Source organism: Pavona decussata, unplaced genomic scaffold, assembly GCF_977016875.1.
Source record: "Pavona decussata unplaced genomic scaffold, jaPavDecu1.1 SCAFFOLD_105, whole genome shotgun sequence".
Lineage (NCBI taxonomy): Eukaryota > Metazoa > Cnidaria > Anthozoa > Scleractinia > Agariciidae > Pavona > Pavona decussata.
The window spans coordinates 182,915-208,087 of record NW_028145519.1 but is presented as its reverse complement, the minus strand read 5'-3'; the positions used below and the strand labels follow the sequence as shown (position 1 = coordinate 208,087).

Sequence of the window (25,173 nt, the reverse complement as noted above, 5' to 3'; positions counted from 1 at the left end):
TTATAGAGTTAGAATAACCAATATCCTTGGTTGAAATAACGTAATTCATTTAGTTAGCGACCATCCAAAATTAGCTAATTCAACCATTTAAAAAAGTACCCGGGGTGCATCTGAGAGAACCCATTCTTTTTAGTTATTGTTAGTTAATTTAACTAAAAAAATAGGTTACAATAAATTGTTAATTTAACCACAAATAAAAAGTTCATTTAACCCATGTAAAAGAGTTAAAATAACACATTTAAATGGATCATATTGGCAGACAATTTCGGTTACATGCATCTTTATTGAATGAACAGGCAGTCAAATATATACATACATGGGCTCCCTACTAAGGCCTTCGATAAGGTGAACCACGGCTGCCTGCTGCAAAAGTTTCACGAGTTCGGATATGGAGGCAGCCTCTTACAGTGATTTAGCTCATACAGGATGGGTCGCTACCAACGTGTAACAGTACTGGGTGAAACCTCTGATACTTTGCCTGTCGGCTCCGGAATACCTCAGGGCTCCATTTTAGGCCCGATGTTGTTTCTCATCTATGTAAATAACTTGCCCGATTCGGTCCTGACGAGCCATGTTGCATGTTTGTCAATGACACAAAGTTATATAAACAAATTAAGTCTCGGGAAGATGCTGCGTACCTACAAGCTGACTTGCTTGCTGGCTTGTTGACAGACATCACACTTACAGCTGGCTGGGATTTTCATTTCTTAAAAGTCATGCTCGCTGGCTGTGAAGTAGCGGGTATTTTTTTCCCAGGAACGTTAAATAGTCACCAAGATTGACGTAGGGACACTCAGCTAGTGTTTAGTGCAACATACGATTAATTTTCTGTAAAAGGGTCGTTGGGTACTTCTGCTTCTTTATGGTCAGACTCATTCCGTCTTCCGCTTAATCTTTGAGTTGCTGTCGCAACAACACGGACTGTCTTTCCGTGCTCTTTTGACCCTTTTTCAAGTCAGAGTCCAGCACGTTTAAGATTCCGTTATGTCTATTCCTGGCTGCAATTTCAGTATGTTTTATGTCATTTTGATTATTCATTTATTAATTTTCAACGGGGTCATTTTTCTTAAACTGCAGACGGTCGCGGAAAAATCGAAAATTCGGCCTCCAAAAATACAGCAATGAAATGAAAGCAGACCTCTGTTATCGCTTGCGCTCCTCTGTAATCGTGCAATCATGACTGCAGACGATAGAACGATGTGTTATCACAGTTGATCAAGGCTAAAAAAAAGGAAAAAGAGAGAGAGAGATGGAGTTATGATCAGTGCGTCGCCATGGCGCGCGACGGCAGATTGGGCAAGTGCTCCTCCTACCCCTCCCTTGTGGGTAAACTTGTGTAAACAAGGATGAACGCGGTTACCAAGGCAAGGCAAGGCAACGAAAACAAAAGATGGCGGCGGAGACGAACTCGATCAAATCTGCCGAAATGGCTCAATCTCCGCCAGTTATGAGAAGTGTTCTGTCTAGACCCGGCTCGATTTCTCCTGCAGTTACTCCTTTCTCGGCAGCTTTGATGGAACTGGACGAATACCGGTAGGAATGCTAGCTTCTATCATTTTAGTTTCGTTGGAGATTTTGACGTACGGCTTCGTACTTCGCATGTTGATGGTTTTGAGCACTTTTGAAGCAATCCTTGCTAAAGTTTACAAGTTTTCAGTAAGATGAAGTACGTAAACTGGAACAGGATACCGTTCGACTCGAAAGAAGTGTTAAAAATCGTTTACAGAGTTATGTACTAGAATCTAGTCGAATTTCAAATTATGTATAGTATATGATATGATCGAGCTTAACCTTAATTAACTTTCACGCACGAGCTTTTGTGTTTTGACTTCTTGACTCCATTGTCGTAATTTTTTAGCTTTTTGGCGCAATCCAATTTTTTTTCAAATGTAGTTTTATATTCAATCTTTCTCCGTGGATGTAGTCAATAAATCTACGTTCAAAACAATTCTCTTGATTAGAATAATAGTTTCTATCGCCTTTTATATGGCATCATCAATCTCTCTCTCTGAATTCGTCCAAACCACAAACGCCTCAAAGCCATTTAACTCACATTGGGGTTATATTATAATAAATTATTCAGCAGTTGGCATATCACAGCTGCTGCTACAATGCTTTTTTTTTATTTTCCCATATTTTGCATATAATCCATACTAAGGTTGAGCAATTTGGAAATATTGAAAAGATTGGGATTCAATTTTGTTAGGTTTTAATTTTTTTTTCCATCGTTCACTCATGGTTAAACCCAGAATGACCTGGGGATTTTTTATCTTTTATTTATTTATTTATTTATTTATTAATTTTTGCCACTAAGTTTAAAAAATACGGGGTACACTAAGGTGATTACATTTAAAAGTGTTGCGCATAAGTTCTTGCATCATGCTGGAAACATGGTTCTTTTCTTCTAAACAAACAGTGTGTAACCAATCTTTTTTATCTCATTGTTTAAAATTGCCAGTCGTCATCTTTGCATTAAAAATCATTAGAAAAATTCTTTGTCAGAAAAATGTATTACCAGAAATGTTAAATAAATTGTTGTTATATTGTTACAGGCCGTCCATTGCAGACCAGGTTCACATTGGGTACTTTAGTCAGGACAGATCCTCACAAACTGAAGTATCAGAGATAGCTCAGCTTAAGGAGATGACAGAAGTACTTCAAAATCTTGTCAGGGTTAGTTATGTTAATAGCCATTCTTCTTAATGAGTATTTGAGATATGCTGGATCAGAGACCACATTATTAATAAACTGAAAACAGTTTTGGCCATAAAATTATTACAATCATCCCTACCAATGACCTGCAAATGTAGATTATAGATGAAAATATACTTCTTTTAGACCCAATATGTGTAAGTAAATTCAGTTTCCTAATGATTATTCTAATCAATTTGCCTTTGAATACTCTTTCTGTCGTTCATTGTTTTGTAAGCTTTTGTATATTTTCAGAAGTACTGCATTTGACGTCAAGTGCAGAGAAATACATACATTATACTTATTAAAAAGGTCTATATACTGGGAGTCTGTATTGTTACATGTACAGGCAGTGTACAGGCAAATTAACTCCCTGTCCATAAATTTGGAGTTGTTTTTGCTTAATCCAAATACACCTTTTGTTTAAAAAGTAATAAACAATGATAAACAGTGATGTCATATATGTATAAATAAACAAATATTAAATAAATAAATAATTATAGTAATAATGATGATAATAATAATAATAATAATAATAATAATAATAATAATAATAATAATAAAGTCATTTGTATTGCATATTGTCTATATGTATACAATGTATATATTTCACATGCACATTGCATTATTTTAATAGCTACTATTAAGACAAAATTATTAAAAAGCTAAAACTAAGAAGCTGAGTTTTAACACAACTTTGAAAAGGTGTAGTAAATGTGTTATGTTACAGATGGCTGTAGGAAGGGCATTCCTGAGGCATGGTGCCACTAAATCCGAATAATCTTTCATTTTGGGCCATTAAATTGCCATTTACATGTAAATATAATTAAAAGTAATAATCAATATGAATGTGTGTTTCCAGAAAATAAGATATCCATACCCAACACTGTGTATGTAATTCAGAAAAACCAAAACTTTCAAAGGAATGTATAAAGCTTAAAGCTGGAATTTCCTAATGGCGGAGAGTTCAAACAACAAAACATGTACCTCGGTAGGCAGACCATGGTAATGGGTATTTTCTGGAACAATTTGAACATTTGCATGCACAAAAAAATACAAGTTTTACTTTGAGTTACATGTAAGTTGTATTCTACATGTAAGTTGTATTTCTTTATAAGTTATCTATTTTTATTTATTTGTTTGTTTATTTAATTATTTATTTACTTTTTTGTATTATAGGACATTGAGACTCTGAAAAGGAGTTTGCATTATGCAAAGCATGTTCTTCAGGCAGATTATGAAAATAAGCTGCAGGAAAGAGCTTTGGACTTGTAAGTAAATACTCATTTGGTAGACTCAGTCTATAACCTGTTTGTGTCAGGTCATTCTTAAAATTGTACATTAGTATAAATCTACTAGCGTTCTATCACGAATGCCGTTCTTTGATTGGCTTTGCTACCTGCTATCTATTCTGTGATAGATAGTGAGTAGCGGTTTTCAAAAAAATGGCGGCCGCTTCGTCACATTTTCAAAGTGTCTGCGATGAGGAAATAGATACTTGTTTAGTTTTGACCGACTAGTAGATTTATACTAAAACAATTAGATTATCCGCTCTCAATTTCTATGCATGATAGCTGATTCGGGCTGCGCCCTCACCAGCTATCACGCGATAGAAATCTCGAGCTCATAATCTACAGTAATATTGTTAATTGTATGAACAATTAATTGTATAATTGTATGCGTTATTTCCTCAAATACATAGTAAATACCTCAGCCTTAACCGGCTTTAACCCCCAAGGCAAAACGACATTTTCTCCAGATCCAAGACTACAGACTCAATGTGCATGTATGATATACCATTTTAAAGCTACTCGTGAATGTAGTTTATAACTGATATAATTATGAATGAGAAAAGTTATGGCTTTGAGATAAATGGCCTTAAAACGTAAAAATTTTAAAGTTCAAAAACGTCCCAATCCTTGTGTATATTAGGTATACCTCTAAACTATAGCTCATTTTGCAGTTCTCAACACGTTCATTAATGTGAGAGATGTACTAAGACCCACAACTTCTAGGGGAAAAAAGTTGAAAAGTTATGGGGGTGGTCAACATATCACATATGGGAGGGGGTTAAGATTTTATCCTTTTAATGAGTGGATCTTCACTAGATCATCTCTGTGTCAAAAATTCATAGAAATCTTTCAAATAATGAAAGAGTTATGGAATTATGTGCCAATTGGCACTCTTGGGGGCTAAAGGGTTAAGTGCATGTACTGTGGCCTTTTATTTCACATCTTATGTGTACACTAATAAACCACCTTGAATTTGTGTACACACATGTTAAAAGAATTAAATGTATAACACGTTCATACTTGGCAGAAAAACCGCATGCACACTCTACATCTGGCCTCGGTTTTTCAAAGAGAGGATACAGCTCTATCCAGCAGATAAATCACTATCCAGCAGATAAAATGTACTCCAACCAATACATTTTATCCAGTGGATAGTGACTCATCTACTGTATGAACTATTAGTTATCTGTTCTTTGAACAACTGGGGCCTGCTCTTAATTCATGTTTGATGCTGTCCTGAATGTTTGAAGGAGACTGTACTGTGGACCTTAACGTTGTTGTACAGTGTGGCTTGTGTTAAACAAAAGGCTGGGACATGCAGTGTACTGCACAAAATGGTTGTGCACAACACCATGTTTCCACCCCCTGAACTACATAGAAGGCTGTATATAGCATTATTAATTTTTGTTTTAAGTGGGAATTGATGACAATTGTGTACGCAATGTTGCATGACCCATCCTTGAGGGACATACTTATTCAAAGCAAATGGCTTAATTTTGTCAGTAATTTTTGTGACTGAAGATGGTGTCTCTGATATCACCCCTCTACCTCAGACAAGGTGGGTCCTCTTCGAGAAAACTTGTTAGTTGACCAGTTCCCTTTTGCTCTTGGAAGTTATAGGGAAGGGGAGGGGGTGCTCCCAGGCTCCGGGACTCCGAGTGACTGCCCACTCATTAAAAAGGGTTACAATAGTATTGTAATTACTTTAATTTGTCTCTCAGAGTAGATTATGCACTATTGTTTTTCTTGATCAGAAACACCACTGATTTTTTTTTCTTTATTGTTTACTTACAGATACTGCAGAGTCAATGACAGAATTTTGGAATTGGAGAAACAACATGAAGAGGTTAGTGCTCTTATCAAGTTCTATCGTTGAAAATCAAAGCTCAAAAGTGTTTTTAAGTTGTGGATTTATAAACTTATTCCTTTCACTATCAACATACATGTATCCCGGGGGGGGGGGGAAACATTTTCTGGTTTCCTCGTGCCAGAGAGTGGGTGGTAATGCTCTTAGTTGCTTCAAGTTGCATTCCTAATGTGCCGCCATGTGCAACTACTTACTAAAAGGGCTTTTAGAACTAAAGGCGTTAATTTGAATGGCTCCACAAAGTCATGAAAGTACATAAAGATGGGAAGAAGTTCAAACGTTCCACAGGCTCAAAGTCAGAACCACTTTGCTCAGCATAACAGCACCACAGAAAAGTACTGCTCAGAAGCTTTTATTTGAATGGTCACACTTTAGGATTTCATCCACAGACAAGCACCAGCTTGTACAGCATAATAAACAGTTCTACAGGAAAGTACAGCTCGGTAGCTCTCAGTTGAAAGGCTGTGAACAGCTCTCGGATTCCCAATAATGGCAATCTTCAGACATTCGTTGAATCCACTTCCATCAGTGGAAATTTAAAGATATCGGAACAAGTTCGGCCACTGAGGATTCTGCAGCGTGTGAATGAATTAGCACTTCACCATTCCCAGTTTTATGCTGTTAGTCAGCATAGCGCTATGTAAGAGATATACTAAAAGAAAATCTCATTTTCCGTATTCCAGCGTGTGAATGTTATCAGAAGAAGCTATCGCCAACAGCTTGCCGATGCCATAACTCAAATTTCCAATCAACACCAGGTAAGGAGACAAAATAGTTTTTTTGGAAAGTCTCCCTGAGGGGTGGGGTACTCCCCTATATTAAAGCTATACAGGTTCGTGCTGCCCCAAACGGTATGGTTTTTGAGCCGTTTTGGTCCGAAAATGGGTATAGCTTTCAATGATTTTTTTCTGAAACTCTGCAAGTGGGTATGGATGCTGTCAGTCAGACCAGTTCTGAAAATGGGCGTGAATGTTAAAGGCTTGATCTGATATGGGTTACCGGAAAAGTCATATGTTGGTCTGAAATAGGGTTAGGGTTTGGAGAATTGAGCCGCACTGGCCCCACCAAAAATTCTGAGGAGTAACCCCCACCCCCCCCCCCCCCACCAACCCCCGGAAAAATAGCACCTCAATAATATAGTCCATCGTGCAACCCTCGTTCCCACCCAAATTTTGCGCAATAATGTACTTCATTTTGCCCCCATCTTCTTACCCTAACCTCCAATATATCATAGCCTTAGCAATTTATGGTGCTTTTAGACGAAGCAATTGTTCCGGCACCTTTTAACGCAACGTCGAGACAAATAGCTGACGAAGATGCGCTTGGAAACACCCTATTTGAAATTTCGTTGCGATTTGCAGGAAAGTAGACTTGTCTTCTACTTTTTGAGACACTTTCTAGTGTTAAGTATGTTTTCTGCAACTTGATGACCAGAGAATTGCGTCGCAAGTTACAGAATAAAATTCCCTTGTGTAACCGCGCCTCTTCTTCAGACCCGTGGGCTGTTGGGAATTTTTCCAAGGCTTGGTATTTCGCATAAACTTTTCATTTCACAACACGTTTGTCGTGATTCTGACTTACATTGGGACTTAAAATAAAACGCAAACGACGAAATTATTTTTGGTGTGATTATGTTGTAACCTTCAGGTTCGACTTCCTACCGTTCGGTGTGATGGAAGCTCGTTAAGTGCTTTGCAGTTTCTTGCAGTCACGGCAAAATATTGCATCGACTGCTTGCATCTGCTTCTCTATCGAAATAAACTGTTTTGGCTAGAAAGGACCACGCGGCGAGATAAGGCCATTTCTGAGATAATTGAACCTCATTATGAAAGCGAGGCTTAGTGCATAGGTTTTATTATGAAAATTAGTTTCCGTTTTAAGCTAATTTTTACTGAAAAGCTTTGCACTTAGCCTCGCTTTCGTAATGAGGTTCAAAGCAGCTTGGAAATGGCCTTTTGGGACGAGACAAGGGAGCGGCGCGCGGATCGCGCGCGAGAGGAGAAGCCTCGTGTTATCTCAACCCCTTTTCGTTTAAAGGCGTTGTTACAATAGGCAATTTTTCTTGCAACTTGTCTCGCAATTTTTTTGCGACACAAGTTGCACGGATCGTTGCCTGGTGTAACCTGCCCTGAAATGAACATGCCTCGCAACGTTTTTGTTGCAGTCACCGTTGCACTAAGTAGAACCAACTTCTACTTCTCGCAATGATTGCGGCAACAAAAAAATTGCGAGGCATGTTCGTTTCAGGGCATGTTTTCACAACGTCGCAACGAGATTGCGAGACAAGTCGCGAGAAAAATTGCCTAGTGCAACAACGCCTTAATGCTGCCAGCTTTTGCGAGCGCCCTCGTGATGATAACTGCATGTACTCAACGGACCTCGAGAGAAAAGGGTTACTGCTTGCAGTCAAGGTATTGCACGTAGTTTGTATGTAACAGTCAACATTCTAGCAATATTTTCTGTGTTTAATTTAGTTTTAATAGTCGTGACGTTATTACTCCTGTATAGGCATATTATGCAAAGAAAAGCAAACAAGACAAGGCGATGTTTTCCGAAAAACTCAAGAAAGTGCAAGACGACGATGATGACAAGAAGAAAGCCCAGCAACAACAGGACTCCATTATCGAGATGATGAAAATGCAGATGAGAGATGCGCAGGAGAGGGCCGATAAACAGCTTGAAGAGGCCATGCAAAGGCCGTATTCTGTGAGTAGCGTGTCCACGAATCCTGAGATTTATGAGCTGCGAGACGAAGTTGAAAAGCTGGAGGCTAAATTGGACGATACGATGAACCAACTTGAGGACAAGGAAAATGAAAATAGGCGCTTAGGTGAGTGGGTTTATGAACAGAGAGAGCTGTTGTACGGCATTTTGTGAGATAATTAATTTACGTACAGTATATACAGTACAAACATCTTGGTACACAGATGTAACGAACCTAGCTTGAGGTGTGTATTAGGAAGCCATTTGTGGGCATCTGTTTAGAAAGGTTATCCATTTAAACTTGGAAACTTAGAATGGGACTAAATATTTCTCATTACAGACATTAGGTATTATTTAATTACTCAAGATGCTTCTACAAATTCGTCGGCAAACGAACCCAGACAGACGAAAGTGATTTTTTTATAAACAGACATCATTCTTTTCAAACAACTTTCACAGACGTTTCAGTTGCCAACATTGAGGGCTAAATTGTAGGCGTCTTACTTAGTTTTGGGTTTTGTTCCTTGGTTTACAATCTAAATGCCCTCCCCCGCCCTCCCCCTCTCTGACAAAGGTCTTACAATCGGGTTAAATTTTTTTTTTCAATTTCTATTTAGCGAGTGATATCGATGACTTGAATGAGCAACTTAATGGTGAGAGACGGCAAATCCAACAGGTATGTTCAGAGTTGTGTTATACACCCTGAGTGCCAAGAATGCCTGTACAAATCGCCGCACGACATTTTCCCCCGACCGTCGAATCGTCGATCCTTCTGGAGCTTGATGTTTTTTTAATGTGAGTGTAATTATTTTCCCTTTTCTTTTCAGCTCAAGAAGGAACTGTCTGACGCCCTCTTGGCTGCTGAACAAGAGAGGAACAGCTTCAAAGCTGAGGTGTGTGTTACAATGATTTGTAGATTGTTGGGATGAAGGTTTTAACTTCTGCTAACTAACAACTCGTAACTTCATAGAACTCCAGTCAGGAGCCAGGATCTATATTTTTAACAACTTCTGACAAGGCTAAAATAAAAGATGATTGACAATAATTACTTTTCACTCGACCTCACCGTCGTTGGTTCGTTTGATTCTTGACGGAGACCGTCGTTTTGGTAGTTGCTAGAGAAGCCGAGATACTGCCATCAGCGTTGTGTAACAGGTTGCTTCTAGTAAAATTCCTTTCTTTCTGATGCCATGTTGGGTATCTTTGCGTTAGGGCTCAAGTCGTTTGTGGGAGCAACCTGCGGTTTTCGCTTTCATTTTATGGTGATTTCATTGAAGTGGAAGCAAGGTCCTTACGACTGGAGCAGCCTCGTCCCCAGTCCTCCATGACGCACACCCTCGTCCCAAGCACGGTTCGCTTGACAAGTGCATGGAGGTCTGGGAACGAGGCTGTGATTTGAGAATAGGGTATGTCAAAGATGCCCTGGGTAATCCCGCAATGTAGCTTTTATGCTGATACTCCCATCACTTCGTAACTGATGAATAGCGCAATAAAAGCGCACACAGTCGCAGCAAAAATCATCAGCAGTTGGTAGGGGGGTCGATGTTTAAATGAAGTACAAATTGTATCGAAGATCGCCTGTAAAAACGGCCCTAACAGAGGCTTAAAATTCATCCTCGGAGAAAGGTGGGGATATAGTTGGGGCTAGGGGAGGTCAAAACGGAAAAAAAAACATTGGGCGCAGAATAGGCAAGCGGAAAAATGAATTAATTTATTTTCCCGCTTGACTCTTCTTCGCGGAATTTTTTCCGCGCAGTTTTTTCTTTTTCTCACCCCAAATATATCCGACTGGGTCTCCAAAGATGCCTATTGACTTAAACGAACATAGGATTAAAGCAGCAATTTTGAAATTCTTAAAATTATTTTCTTTTGACGAAACATAAAGAGATTTGAACTTCATAAGTTGCGTTTAGAAGGTTATGACTACAGGTAAACTTATTTTATTTTAGGCTTAACACTTAAAAGTGAAAACATTTCGAATCTAACAAAAATAATAATGCCGTAGATAAAAGTACCTTGCTTACTGTAGAAAGTTTAAAATGAAATGTGTTTGCCTTCAGTACTAACTAGGGAAACTTTAAAAGTAAAATATCTTTTAGAGATTTAAGAGTTTTTTTAATTTATTAATGAAAACTATTTATAAATCTGTACAAATATTATTATAACTATATCGTATTAACCATTTGAAGCTTGTTATCCTCAGCATAAAATACCTTCAGCTCCAGAATCTTCTAACAAGTATGAAGATCACAAAAAACTGGATCATACAACTGTGCTCTTTCTTGTAAGAATATTAAAAGATCTTTATCATTAAACGCTACATAAAAGAATCGTTTTAAAACTTTTAAATCATTTAAACGCGCGTTTTGATCGCATTTTAAATATTGCAAAGAGCTAAAGATGCATGCATGCTCTCGGGATTGTTCAGGTTTACTTTCAGGTATTACAAAAATTTAATATCAATTCGAAAAAGATGCAATCCAACGTATGGAAAAAGATGGCGGCTGTACATTTTACCGCAAAAGCTTGCGAACCTAACACAGCCAAAAGGCACATAGAAAGCCAAGTTATTTTGCGAAATTCCTCCCCGTACTAACAACATCATGTATGCCAAGTTTGAAGCTTTTACAACTTTTCTGCGCGTTTTATGAGCGTTTTTTAGTTTTTTCTCACGCTAAGAATTATGGGTTAATGTACCGGTGGCCGTCTTTTTCGGCACGGTGGATTCCAGTCTATTCGCACTACCAAGAATTCCCAGCCTATTAGAACAAAATTTTCCCCATTTTAGGGGACTACTCCACCCATTTTGAAATTAGATTAAGAACGGTGCCTACTGATACAGAAGTATTTTTTGCGCGGTTTGTGACTATACCTTAGAGCACTTGCTAAGTTCTGCTTTCTCCGCATAGTTTTAAACCGCGCAAAAATATTACTGTATTAGTTGGCACCACCCATAGGAAACCCGAGTATCTTGAGATGCGAAGAAAGTATGCGCAGTAACAAAAGTAGGCACCGTCCTTGAATCCAAAATAACTCACTTACTGCCTATTCCGTGGGTTGTTATCCCAGAGTGCACTTTTAATAGCTCGTCTTTTCAAGAAATTATTTTTCCAAGTCGCGTCATTGTTAAATTCCATATTAAACGTAAATGTGATAAAATCTAAAGCTTAATGTAACAAATTGCTCCTCCGTATTTAAATGTAACAAATCGACCTACCTAAAGAAAATTAAGCTTTACAGCTCGACATTAAATATAACAGCTACGTGAATATATGTTTTATCGAGCGTATTGACTTTATTTTTATCTGACCTGGCTAAAATATCTAGGGTTAATGTTTTTTGTTGTTTTTTTTTGTTGCTATGTCGTCGGATTTTTTAATTTCCGCAAGCTAATGGTAATTTAGATTGTAAAAATTCTTATGTAACGTAATAATCAGTAGTGTAGTAGTAGTGCGAAATGCTGGTCACTATAAACCAGAGGTATTTTGCCTATCATTAGAGCAACTTACAATAGTTTAGTTATCTGAAAAGTCTAATTTGTCATTACTTATTCAGGTACCTTACATGTCAAGTTGCTTTCGAGACCTTCAAACATCTCGAAATCCTTAAAAAAAAGGAAAAAAAGAAACCTTTATACTTTCAAGTATAAATCTTGTAACAAGTTACATTTTATTTTATTTTACAGCTGCAAAGACAGAAAATTCAACTTCAAGGTGAAATGGATGCCAAAATTCAGGAGACAAAGAATAACGTATGTTGAAAGGATCTGAGTTCTTGTATTTCTTTTGACACTTTTTGGTCTTATTGCTCCCAAAATGTAATCACGTTTGATTGAAGGAAGCTTTCCTTCAGTTCTCCGTTCTCAGTTCTCCATTCCGCCAGAAATTGTTAAAACCAAAAAAAGTCCCCAGGGCCCAGTTGTTCAAAGCCCGATTATGCTAATCCTGGGTCAACGTGAACTTTCATTCGGGTATATTTACTAATCCGTAAGGATTAGTCCAAAAGGTTTTTGTCCCTTAGTTTCACCTTAGACTTTTCATTACCATTAGCTTAAAATAAGCCTTTAAAATCATTCTTAATGAGTGAGATGAAAACCTCGGTTAACTTTTAATCGTGGATTAGCGTTAATCGGCTTTCGAACAACCCGGCCCTGATGGCTAATTTAAAACCCAAAGAGGTCTTTGCACTTCCCCATCACAGACTGATATACCTGAATGAACTCCCCTGGAGGTCTTGCCTTAGTACGGGAAATGCAGACTGCGACTCCCGTCTGGTAGATGACAGTTAATACTGTAAGAAGACTGGTACGATTAAAGGATCGTGGGATCGTTTGGGTAGACGGGTGGAAATGGCGCCGACGATTAAGTGCATTTTTTCGGCATTTTCACAGGGTAACGTAGCTCTTGTTATATAGTTTTCACCTGAAAGGGTATTTGCTATACAACTGACAACCAAGAATCGCACTACTTATTCATCGGCGCAATTTCCACCCGTCTACTCAAACAATCCCATAATCCCTCACTCATACCAGTCTCCCGGAGTTTCTGGAGTGAGAAATCCACCGGACGGGTAAAAGATGGCGGCTTTACATTTTAACATAATACCTTGCGACCCTAACACAGCCAATAGGCACATAGAAAGCCTTATTTTTGGAGAAATTCGTCCCTGTACTAACAACACTGTGTATGCTAGGTTTGAACTTTTTACAACTTTTTTTTTACGTTTTTATGAGCGTTTTTAGGGTTTTCGTACGCTAAGAGTTATGAGTAAATGTACCTTCTGTTTTGGTACGGTGGATTACGATGAGCTTTTACAGTGTATGTTGATCAATTAATCCATCTCCAACTTTCTTTGTCAGTTAATGGCGGCGTCGCGGAAACAAGTTGAGGAACTACAGCGAGCTCATGATCAAAAAATAAAAGAGCAGAAAATTCTTGACGAGAAAAGGAGGCTGATGGAAAGCCAGCAAAAAGAGGTAATAACCAGGGCTGCTTTGTACTGTGTTAGAAAGTATGTGGCCAAACAGGTTTGTACAGGTTGATAAGAAACACAAACTTTCAGTTTGTCTGGTAGGTAGATTTTCCTTTTCTTCAGCTTAAAGACAACAGGAATCATCCTCATCTCTTGGATAGTTGGTTGATTAGTCAGGTAGGAAGTCTCCCGATTTCTTTAGCTATGTACCTTCCAGACAGACGTCCGGGTTTGTTAGGTTGGTAAATATGGAAAGACACTTCACTTATAAGTTCTCGGTCTTGTCAGCTATATACACTTTTTAAATTGAAGTCTTTTTACCAGTATTTTATCATTGAAAATAGCACACATATACAGTAGCAAGCTGCTCGTCACCCAGTGTTCCCGGAATAGATAGCTTTGCGTAACAGTTACTTTCGTCACGGAAGGCTTGAATTGTCAAGAAGCGGTTCATTCTGTGGGAACCGGAGTACAGATGACGCAAAACAAAAGACAGAAAACAAAACAACTCCAAACAAGACTTAACCACAATAGGTAAAAAACAATACAAATACAATGTTCCTGGGTACCTGCAGACCCCAAGAAGCTTAGGTATTGAGTCAGCCAGCCATGAGGCCGGCCATCTCTGTGCACAAACCTCCGTGAGTGATCATAAAAGAAAGGAATCATATCAGGGCTGCAAATAACGGCCGGTCAACGGACAATGTCCGGTCAAAATCGGGTATTGACCGGACAAATCCTTGGATTGCCGGACATCTTGTCCAGTCCTTTACAGACTCGTTCAGAGAAATGCTCTATTTGATAATCACGAGGGACAACATTCATGTTTCCGAAAGAAAAAACAAACGAATATAAAACTAGACAAATTAGTGGTCGAGAAATTCCCGGTAGTCGCAAACTTCCACGATGTCATCAAGTCCTGTCGCGACCGCAGATCATCGTGTCTTCCGTTATTTTATTTACTTTAAGTGTTCCCAATTAGTAAAGGGTTTTACCTTTAGTTAGATACCATGATTGACTCTTAAATAAAGTGATTGATTGAATGATCGGAAAGCGCCCTCACGAAGAATAATATTGCTGCACCGAGAATACTTGATGCAAAGTGCGAAAAGCGAACAAACCATACGTTACTTCCGGCACACCCTGCAAAACATGCTTGGTTACTAAGCTTTCTGATAATTTCATCACTCGATGCAACTCAAAAATGGAGCGTATAACACAAAAAGTGGAAGAATAAGGTTGTCTTAAAGGGGTTCTAAATGGAAGAAAGTCAGCGAGCGCAACAATTGTACCTGGAATAAGAAGCCATGCATTTAATACAATTACATACAGTGCCGAATATCGAAACCTTTCGACGATATAAGTGTTTCTTGTTTATGTTTACATTTCAGTTAGCTTCTTTCTTCAAATTAATTAAGAGATCGATTGAACCCTTCAGCTTTCATATATTCTTCACATTTTACTTAAAGTTCAGTTGTAGAAATGATGTGGCGATTGTCAAAATGTAATATTTAATTGAGTGATTTTGCCAGATGTGAAGTAAAACGGACAATTGCGGTTGTAGCTTGCGTAACCGTTCCACGTACTGAATGCGAGGCTTCTTCTGCAGTAAAGAGTAGTAAAACTATTAACTTGTAATTTTTATTGCCAAACCGACTTAGATTCAGTTGTTGTTTTTTTAGTTGTAAAGGGATTACTGTGCAATCTAGGTTCACTATCGCAAGAGTTACGACTGTTAAAATTTGACCGGCCAAAAACGGGCAGTGCCCGAGCAAAAACATGTTTGACCGGACAACGTGACCGGCGCCTGCCCGTTAGTTATTTGCAGCCCTGCATATGCGGAAAAGATGAGCTCTGCCTTAAAATTACTTTCGTCACTGAATACTTCAAGTACAAAGTTGAATTGACAAGAAGCTTAGGTATTGACAGTTAAACAGCCATGAGAAGAAACGAAGTAAAAATCATCTGGCCGGTCATCTCTATCACGATCGTCAGATAGGTACGTCAAGCGTGCATAATCCTTCTCCAGTCACCGAAAAGAGAGGTATTTCGTTTTCGGAAAAGTTACAATTACTTAATTCATGGAGTGCTGTTAAGGACAAATTTAAATTGACAAGAAGCTTAGGTATTATGCAAGTCAGTTAGCCAGCCGTCAGAGTCGTCACACAGTCAGCGAGAAGAGAGGTATCCTTGCGGCATGGATGAAACGAAGTTCAGGTATTGAGAATGTCAGTTAGCTAGCTATCTGCGAAGAAACAAATGCAAAGTGAGAACCATCTGTTCCACCAGTCAGATAGGCACGTAAAGCGAGCACAACCCTTCCTAGTCAGTAAAACAGAGGTGTAATTTGCGAGGCAGAAATCCTCAGTCCAGACGTACAAGCCATAAGTACCAATCCAATGTAGCACAACTAACCAGCACTTTGCACTGTACTCCGTTACATACTTCATACGTGCCTGCACCAAAAGTCCTCCATTCCCGCACCGTCCATAACCGGAAGTGCACTCACTCAACGCACCACCGTCACCGGAAGTACGCTTACTGACAAGCGCCCGGCATATGGCACAGGCTTGATGGCGCCCAGGCTCTATCGAATGGTAAGGCTTGTTGAGGAAACGAGGGCCCAAAAACCCACAGTAAAAGTTCGTTTGTTGTGTTCTATATGTTCTTGTTCATTTTTCCGAGAACAGTTTTTAAGAGCAATGTTGCCGCAGTCGGGGAAAATTCAGGGAAAAACATTGCTTTGAAGGCCAGGGAAAAGTTAGGGATTTTGCATCAATGAAGGGAAATCTTTTAATCTACCTCAAAATCAGGGAAGTTTATTTTAGGCTCGCCATTAGGTTTGTGAATGAGTTTTCTTGTTGACAATGGTTATGTCGTTTCAAAAAATATTTACGAACGAATAGGCCATTTCCGAGTAGCTGTGAATCTCACTATGAAAGCGAGGCTAAGTGCAAAACTTTTCATATGAAAATTAGTTTTGTTTGCATATGAATGAAAACTCATTTTCATGACAAAAACTTTGCACTCAACCTCGCTTTCATAATGAGGTTCAAAGCAACTCGGAAATGGTCTATTACTTTCTGTGGGTTCATGGCTGGCTTTATTGCCAAAATATTTACCTTGGATGGTCAGCGGAAATAGGCCATTTCGGAGTTGCTTTAAACCTCATCATGAAAGCGAGGCCTCATGCATAGTTTTTATTACGAAAATCAATTTTCATTCATATGCAAACAAAACTTATTTTCATATGAAAAGCTTTCCACTTAGCCTCGCTTTCGTAATGAGGTTCAAAGCAACTCGGAAATGACCTATTGGTTTGTGATAAATGGAAAGTCACTTATGAGTTTCAACCATGATTATAGGCATTTTAAAGTGAAAGGTCTTAATAATTTAAGGGAGTATTCCTGAGGCGTGCTAATCACTGTAATCAAATTAACTTCATATATAACTGAAGCCACCCGACATCTTGCAAGTAATTCATGTTGTGGTACCATATAGTCACCAAAATAACCCTAACCCTAACCCTCCATATAGTCACCCTTACCCTACCATGAATTATATGCCCAACATCTGTTCTAACATACCTTGTGTTATCTTCTTGAGTGTTTTCTTTGACTGTATCATTGTTGTGTGTTGTGGTAGGCCATTCCCTAATAGTTTTGAACCTCGTTAAACAGAAAGTTCCGGTATAAAAGGGGCCTGGCCAAGCCATTCTCACCTTCAGTTGTCAATCAACCATCAGAGCGAAAACAACTGACAAACAACAAGTGTCTTTTTTTTTTCGGCTTTTGCCGATAAAATTGGCTTATTTTTCATAATAATCCTTGTTAAACAAATGAGAATTTGATATCTTATATCGTTGTGGTGATATTATAAAATTTTGAGGCATATTTTACAGAGGGCGGTTGAGTCAACAACTTGCCACGACTGAACAGCATCTAAATTTGCATCTCACGCCCACAAAGGTGTAAAATGAAGGAGGGGCTGGCCCTTTTATAGCGGAAGTTCTTGTTTAAGAAAGACGAGGCAAAGTGCAAAGCTTTTCACATGAAAATTAGTTTTGTATGCATTTGAATGAAGGTTAATTTCCATAATAAAAACAAAGCTAAAGCCTCGCTTTTATAATGACGTTCATTCTCAGTTAAAACAGCTGTCAAACTCGCAAGTGACATAAAGCAAAGAAAAAGAGAAGGTGTAAACTCCTGAACCCAGTTGTTCAATTGCCCGATTATGGGCAACCTGCACCATTCGCAACGTCTTACATGATTGGTCGAGAGGACAAAAGAACGAAAAACAGAACAATGCTTCCAATCCTAGAAAACAATACAGCTGCAGGCCTTCAGGGTCCAGTGAAAATGGAGCTTTTGAAAGGAGCAGGTCTACTGCCCGATTAAGCTAATCCTGGGTTAACGTGAACTTTGATTCGGGTTTAATTTCTAATAAATAAATTTTTTTGAAGAAGATTCTGTCTCTCAGTTTTGACGTAGACTTTTCTTTACATTTTTAATGAGCGAGATGAAAACCTCGGTTAACTTTTGATCGTGTATTAGCGTTAATGGACTTCCGCACAACCGGGCCCAGTGGAGTAATATCGAGCAAGACAACAAAAGGTAGAAAACAAAGGAAATGTCACTTATTTTTGCACAGAGTATCGCCCTCAAATGTAATACCTTTCTTTAAAAAAAATCTAACTATTTATGATTCAGTTGATAGGTATTATGTCTTGAACATACGGTATTTTCAAGTTTCTTTATCTGCTTTGCACAGGTCCTCTAGACAATCGTTTGGTGACTGTCGCTGTAGACTGTTCACAGTCCCCTATTTTTCCGTGGGATTTTCGAGCTTTCGAGGCTCCTACGCTTCGATCGAACTCCCGCCATGTTGGTTTTGTAAAGGCGAGCGCAACCTGGGAAGAGTGCCTTAACTACCGAGGGGGCCCTAGACAGGGTACGTTGAGTTGGGTAGGAGGAGCGAGAAACCCCAGTCCGGCCCCCCTAAGTATTTTAGATACTCTCCCCAGGTTGCGCTCGCAGTTACAAACGAAGATGGCGGGAGTTCCATCGAAACGTACGAGTCTCGAAAATCCCACTGAAAAATAGGGGACTGTGAACAGTCGTTGTATACCCATTTTCCATTTATAACTCATTTTTGCCCGTTTGTCGCTGGTTTATCCTTGTTCCGATGTTCTCTAACTTTCTTTCTCTACAAAAAGAAACTCTTCCTCGTGCTGGACGTAGAAAACTACTTGTGGCCGTTGTGGCCTGTTCTCTCCGCATCATGGATGCACAAGCTTTTAATCTCGCTTGAATCCCTCGTAGTCGATTCAGCAATTTATTTGCTCATTCTTCATATTTCAGGAGAAGCCTCAGATGAATGAATCAGAAAAGGATGACCTATTGAGAAAGCTACAGAAACGTGACAAAAAACAGCAAGCTGAAATCCTAAGGTGGGGAGATCATTCTCGTTAACTTTAAGTAATATCACTTAAACCTTCTTGTAAAAAAAATAGTCCCTTCAAAATCGTATACAGAAATATTCTTTGAAGTCTTTGAAAACAAGTGGTGATTTTATCGTGAGGCCTCCCGAGACGGAAATGCACTTAAATTTACATTCCACCAACAAAGGGTGTGAAATGAGGGGGGTGGGGAGGGTGAGAGAATCCCTCCTACTAGTTATAAACGTGAGTTGGTAATGGTTCACACGATCATAGAAAATATGGAATTGTAAAGTTTGATTCCAGGCCTAGAAAATCATGGAAATTAGAAAAATTTGTTTGGGTCATGGAAAAGTCGCGGAGTTTCAGATTTTTGCCAACATTGGTTTTAGTAAAGAAGTTCAGGGTACTTTGTGTGAAGCATCAAAACGTTCAGCCAGTGGCCTGCAACAGCTGTCAATATTGAGGTCATGGAATCTGATTCAAAGTCAAGGAAAGTTCATGGAATTTTCGATATGAACTCTGTTCGTGTTCAAGTGGTACACAGTTTCCAGGCACTCACAGCGATTACGTTTCTTTTCATAAGGTCGGCCACCTTCAAACATAGCTCGAACCCTCCGCGTTCATTTTTGTGGTGTGTCTTACACACAGGTTAAAGAGGGAGCTCGAAAGAGCCAACAAGGCTTGGGAGATGAAGGTCAACATTTTACAACAAACGTAAGTTTGATTTCCTTTTGCTCCTAGAAAATGTTAACAAGTTGCAATAAGCAATATAAGGAACCAAGTACTTGACGATAGTTTGAAGAAAGGAGCACAAAAATAAATCTTTGTGTTACAGTGAAACCTCCAGTTTGCGACACCTCCATGAAGGGCGCCGGTGCCTACTAATATAGAGATGTTTTTGCGCAGTTTATTACCATGCGGGAAAAGCAGTTCTTAGTATGGGCTATTGGAATCCAAAACGAAAATTGGGGGTAACCACACATCTTTTAGAGATAATTAAGAAACAATAATTGTAGCAAATAGTGCTAAAATACAGAGTAATGTATGGCATTTTTTTTTTAATCAAATTGAAGCTTTATTATCTCTGAAAAATGCATGGTTACGCCCAATTATCTTTTTGGATACCAACGGCACTTGCTAAGTTCTGCTTTCTCCGCTTAGTTTTAAACTGCTCAGATATCCCTGTAAGATAAGATATCCCTGTATTACCACCCATAGGAAACCCGAGTATCTCGAGATGCACAGAGCGTATGCGCAGTAACAAAAGTAGGCACCATCCTTAAGGAGACACAAACCTTTGTCCCGGAAGGACGTTCATATAATCTTTGTTTCAGTGACCGCCACTAAAGGCTCACCTCTATTACGGGGAAAGGGACAACTTTTGAACTTCCGAAATGTTAAACCCTTGATTAAGGGAACAACTAGGCAATGATTTCCTATTAAGTGACCGACCACCAAACAGGATTGATAAGATTATTGTACTCTTATAGTACTCTTATCACAAGTGATCACGCCTTTTAAAGCTTGAACGTTTACTGTACTCTTTCAAAGAATAAAAAATCGTGCATTTCATGGGTGCTTAAATCCTGGTCAAGAAAACAGTAAAAAAAATAACTGTTTCCCTCGAAACCAGTCATTAAGTTTTTAGTATTCACTAAAACTTGTTTTCTTTATTATTAGAATGCATGCGTTGAAGGATGAAAGTTTCTTGAGGACCTCGCTGCAAAGGCAGGCCGCGCGGCTCCAGCAAGCAGCCGTGGTGTATGCGGTAGGAACCCATGTAGATTAACTTCATCATTAAGAGTTTGTCAACTATAGCTGTATCTTTCCATGAGTCACCTCTCAAGTTTTTAGTAGAGAGGGGTGAGGAAAGACATTCTTTAGGAATATCTATGTTTGATTGGCCGTTTTTATACTGGGGACGCAACTATTTTCCGTTGTGCGTCGTTCAAGGCGCTAAACGAAAGATAGTTCGTCCAGACGCATAATCGTCTTGTGCCCGTCTTTATACTAAAGACGAATAGCTAGACGAACAACAAATGTTTGTCCAAGTTCGTCCAGACGGATAGACGCGTCCTTTAGTATAAAACGGCCGTTTATTTTCTTAGGATCAGGGGCAGTTTGTGGTAGATTTGCACGGTTATGACAAAAATAGTAAAAAAATTGTTTTCTATCCCTCGGACGTTTGTCCCATGAACTTAGTTTAATGGCCTAAGCTCCTCCTGTAGCTCAGTGGTAGAGCATCCGAACTAGTAATCGGAAGGTCTTAGGTTCGACTCATGTTGAGAGAATTCGGATTCCTTTTTCCGAGCATGCATGTCACTGACTGAAAAAAAAAACATCTACTTTATTTGTGTTCTATTGTTGGCAAAGGTATGGAATTTCAAATGTTAAGACTAACAAAAAAATTAGAAAGGTAATGAATTATTAGGAACTAATGGTAAAGTCGGGGAAAATAAATCTCTCGAGTGATTTCAATCCCTCATCTACAGTCATGGAATTTATGAATCTTGAACCACGGATAAGAGAAAACATATACGTAGTTCTAACTTTCTTGAAGCGGTTAAACAAAAAGTTTGAAAGGGATTCGTAACAAAAGAGAGATTTAGAATCGCGTTTACGGCAAACAGCAAACGGCTGAAATGACCACGTGACCATGTTCATCCCATATTTGCCGTTCTCTGTTTTCAAATTCGTTTCCACTATTCCCTTCTATGTACGCATTTTTTCAAGAAGACATAAACGCGAATCTTACGTTTGCCGTCTGCCGTAAAAACGCGATCCTGAATCTGTCTATTGACCTTTGCAATACTGCAACAAACGTGGGTGCGCAAAGTCTGTGATTTGTTTCTGATTGTTTTGTTGTTGTTTTTTTTTTTTGTTTGTTTGTTGTTGTTGTTTTTTTAATTAATTTTTTGTTTTTGTTTTTGTTTGTTTGTTTGTTCTTCTTTTGTAAAGAGTGATGGTCCTGCAGTGATTGTCACCGAAAGGAGAGATTTACCAGGAAGAACTTTCAAAACTCTAGTAAGTTTTAGCGATAAACAGTTAATCTTTCTCGTATTGTTTTAGGCCTTTGGAAGGGATATAAATTTTTCGTGTGAACTTACTCAGTTCAAGTTCGTGTTGTTTAGTTAACGGGGACCTTAAGCAGCGAGGACGATAACGCCACTAAAAACGTAACTTGAAAATTAAATTCGCTAGCCCTCGTTGGTGTAGTGGTTAAGAATAGAAGAAATTAAGCAAACGACTCGAGTTCGCGGTTCGAGACTCAGTTCTGTCCCAACTTGAGTGCCGTTCCCACTTATTATTATTATTATTATTATTATTATTATTATTATTATTATTATTATCATTATCATTATCATTATCATTATCATTATTATTATTATTATTATTATTATTATTATTATTATTATCATCATTATTATTATTATTTTTTTTTTTTTTTTTTTTTTTACATGTTCACTGTCAAACTAATCAAAAACATATTCCTTGTCTATTTTATTTGTAAAGGAGAGACCTGGACGAACTAAGGAGACGGTACCATTCAACAAAGCGGACAGACTGGGTGCAGGTAAGGAAGAAAAGCGATGGCTTTCATTCTTGCCACCATAGAAAACTAGTGATGAGGATGGCCAGCTTAGGATTATTTTTGTACTATTTAGGGTGAAAGCCAGGAACGAAATGTGACATGTAATTGCTTTGCTAGAACTGGAAATCGTTATTTTGTGAATGCAGATTAATTTGAGCCATTCCGAGAAAAAAAAACGTCCAACATGCTATTACCTTTTAGGGATCCCTTTTAAAGCTCCCGACCCTTCACTTTCATAATGGAGTGTCCCCCCCCCCCCCCCTTCAATCCTTCCTTCTTCCTCCCTCCTCCCTCCTCCCTCCTCCCTCCTCCCTCCTCCTTTCTCCCTCCTCCCTTCTCCCTTCTCCCTCCTCCCTCCTCCTTCCTCCGTCCTCCCTCCTCGGGGTGTACAGAGGGGTAGGCCCTCAAAGGTGCTAACCATTGAGCCATGGCAAACTCGTTTGGTGAGCTAAGCCATCTCACTTTCTTTCTGAGTAAGTTCATTTTGGTTGGGGTAAGATTAACGTACGCTCACGGGCGTAAAATGTACTCTTTGATGACTACATTATCGACACCTGCACGGTGCAATCACTGACCTCCATTCTCTTTCGATGTGATCTGTGTTGTGTTTCAAACCTTGAGCGGCCAGCTCAGCTCCTGGCGAAATATAACTACCAATACACCATGAATTTGTTGTGCTTTCCATTGCAGACTCGCCATTCAGTGAAGATCGCCCGACTCCTGCGCCACCGTTTCACGAGGAACCACCGCAGTAAGTTTAAAATATCTGAATCCCAAGCCTGGGTCACAATTGTTCGATATGCACAGGCATAAGAGTTGAACACAAGCGCAGTATCGTTTGTGAACCAGAAAAAGAAACTTCTCCCTTTTTCTTGTGCTTGCGCTTATGCTCAATTCACAAGTGTGAACCGGCGTGAATAAGTACAAGTACACACCAGGGCCCAGTTGCTCGAAGCCTGATTAAGCTAATCCTGGATTAACGAGAATTTTGATTCGAGTTAAGTACTAAACAATAAAGATTTTTCAAAAAGATTTGCGTCCCTCAGTTTTGACTTTGGCTTTTCTTCACCATTGGCTTAAAATTAGATTTTAAAAAACATTTTTAACGAGCAAGCTGAAAACCTAGGTTAACTTTTAATCGTGGATTAGCGTTAATCGGCTTTCGAACAACCGGGGCCAGAACTCAAATACTCTTGCCCTGGATAAAAGAGGCTTAACTTGCGTGGTTTCCGGTTCCGGTCGAAATCGTCTACTGTCAGGCCGACACCGATCGCCCTCCGGCTATCCCGAATCCTCAGGTTAGATACACGGCGCGTGATCGCATGGTCGGAACCTCCTTGTGCTTATGTCACGAGTGTGAATCAGGGTATCAGGAATTAGCCATTTCCGAGTTGCTTTGAACCTCATTACGAAAGCGAGGCGAAGTGCAAAGTTTTTATTATGAAAATTAGTTTTTCATTCTTATGCAAACAAAACTAATTTTCATATGAAAGGTTTTGCACTTAGCCTCGCTTTCGTGGTGAGGTTAACAGCAACTCGGAAATGGCCTATTTGGCCCATTCTCTCCTAGAGTGGCCAAGGTAGCGTTCAAGGTTTCTGTTTCATAAGCATAAGAGAGAAGCCACCCAAACGTAAGAACACCGCGATCAAGTCTTTCCGAATTACCAAGCTTGTGTAGCTGGCGCTATTGTCCGCGTACGAATATAAAATTTTAGCGGCTTCGCTGCTTGTTCGCACAACTGTCGCCTTCGCTCAACACTCCGTCAGCTATGCAAGCTACGATTTGCCCAACAAACTACACCTTCACCTTCTGCAAGGGCTTTTTGTCAACCTTTTGTTTCTTCTCCCTTTGCAGAACAAGCAATGGAGAAACCAGCATCAACGCAATTCCGGAAAATGGCGGAATTGTCACACACGAAAAGAATGAAAACACACCCATTTTAGAAAGATCTACTGCAGCTCAACAAGTTGTAGACCCTGTCTGAGGAAAGAAAAGTTGATTCAACCAGCAAAGAATTGCTAATCGTCCCTTTTTTGCGCCATTAGACTTAAGCCTTTTATTGCTCCTGTGTGGAGCAAAGGGGTTCGGATTTTGCGCCGTTTAGGGCTATATTCTTTGCGATGTACATGTGTTTAGATTGTAAATATGCCAAATACAAGTGGTTTTGAGAGTACAGTATTAAAATATTTATTCTCTCGATCCAGGCTCAGGGTCCTTTTAAGAGTTAAGTCAGGAAGCAAAAACCATGTTAGCGCAAATAATGCGTTAGTTACTTAAGTTTATAATAATAATAATAATAATAATAATAATAATAATAATAATAATAATAATAATAATAATAATAATAATGACTTTATTAACGTGTCAAGCAAAGCAACAATCTAGCAGAGGGGATTCCCACTGCTAATAGGGGACACCTAACTTTCTAAAATACAATCCAAAATACAAAACGAATCAATGATAACTCCCTAACATACCAACTACTAAACTCTCTTCATAATTATCAAAATTCTTAAATCTTCTTATTAAAAGCGTAATTACGAATTGCAAAGGTAACGGCTACTACATCCATCTAAGATATTACTTAGATCAAGACTGCGTGTCCGGGATTTTTGC

General features: G+C 39.0%; 1 protein-coding gene across 4 annotated transcripts; it reads left to right on the top strand.

Moving 5' to 3' along the window:
• Positions 1–1,371: 1,371 nt before the first annotated feature.
• On the top strand, positions 1,372–24,756 carry LOC146471226 (uncharacterized). Of its 4 annotated transcripts, XM_085120948.1 has the most exons (19): positions 1,372–1,533; positions 2,553–2,673; positions 3,871–3,962; positions 5,778–5,829; positions 6,534–6,608; positions 8,359–8,680; positions 9,171–9,229; positions 9,381–9,446; positions 10,757–10,837; positions 12,239–12,304; positions 13,412–13,528; positions 15,993–16,121; positions 18,885–18,973; positions 19,613–19,678; positions 20,645–20,732; positions 21,923–21,988; positions 22,478–22,538; positions 23,247–23,307; positions 24,412–24,756. In XM_085120948.1, the coding sequence occupies exons 1-19, from the start codon at positions 1,391–1,393 to the stop codon at positions 24,539–24,541; spliced, it is 1,884 nt and encodes a 627-aa protein (XP_084977074.1). In that variant the 5' UTR covers positions 1,372–1,390; the 3' UTR covers positions 24,542–24,756. The 4 variants fall into 4 exon arrangements, with proteins under 4 accessions (XP_084977074.1, XP_084977075.1, XP_084977076.1 ...); XM_085120949.1 differs by lacking the exon at positions 10,757–10,837; XM_085120950.1 differs by lacking the exon at positions 15,993–16,121.
• The last annotated feature ends 417 nt before the right edge of the window (positions 24,757–25,173 follow it).

What these genes read in the sequence shown, in the direction of transcription:
- LOC146471226 (XM_085120948.1), top strand. Translation starts at nt 1,391, where the DNA reads ATGGCGGCGGAGACGAACTCGATCAAATCTGCCGAAATGGCTCAATCT. An exon ending in TACTTCAAAATCTTGTCAGG is followed by an intron (nt 2,674 to 3,870) that starts GTTAGTTATGTT and finishes TTTGTATTATAG; the next exon opens with GACATTGAGACTCTGAAAAG. An exon ending in TGGAGAAACAACATGAAGAG is followed by an intron (nt 5,830 to 6,533) that starts GTTAGTGCTCTT and finishes TCCGTATTCCAG; the next exon opens with CGTGTGAATGTTATCAGAAG.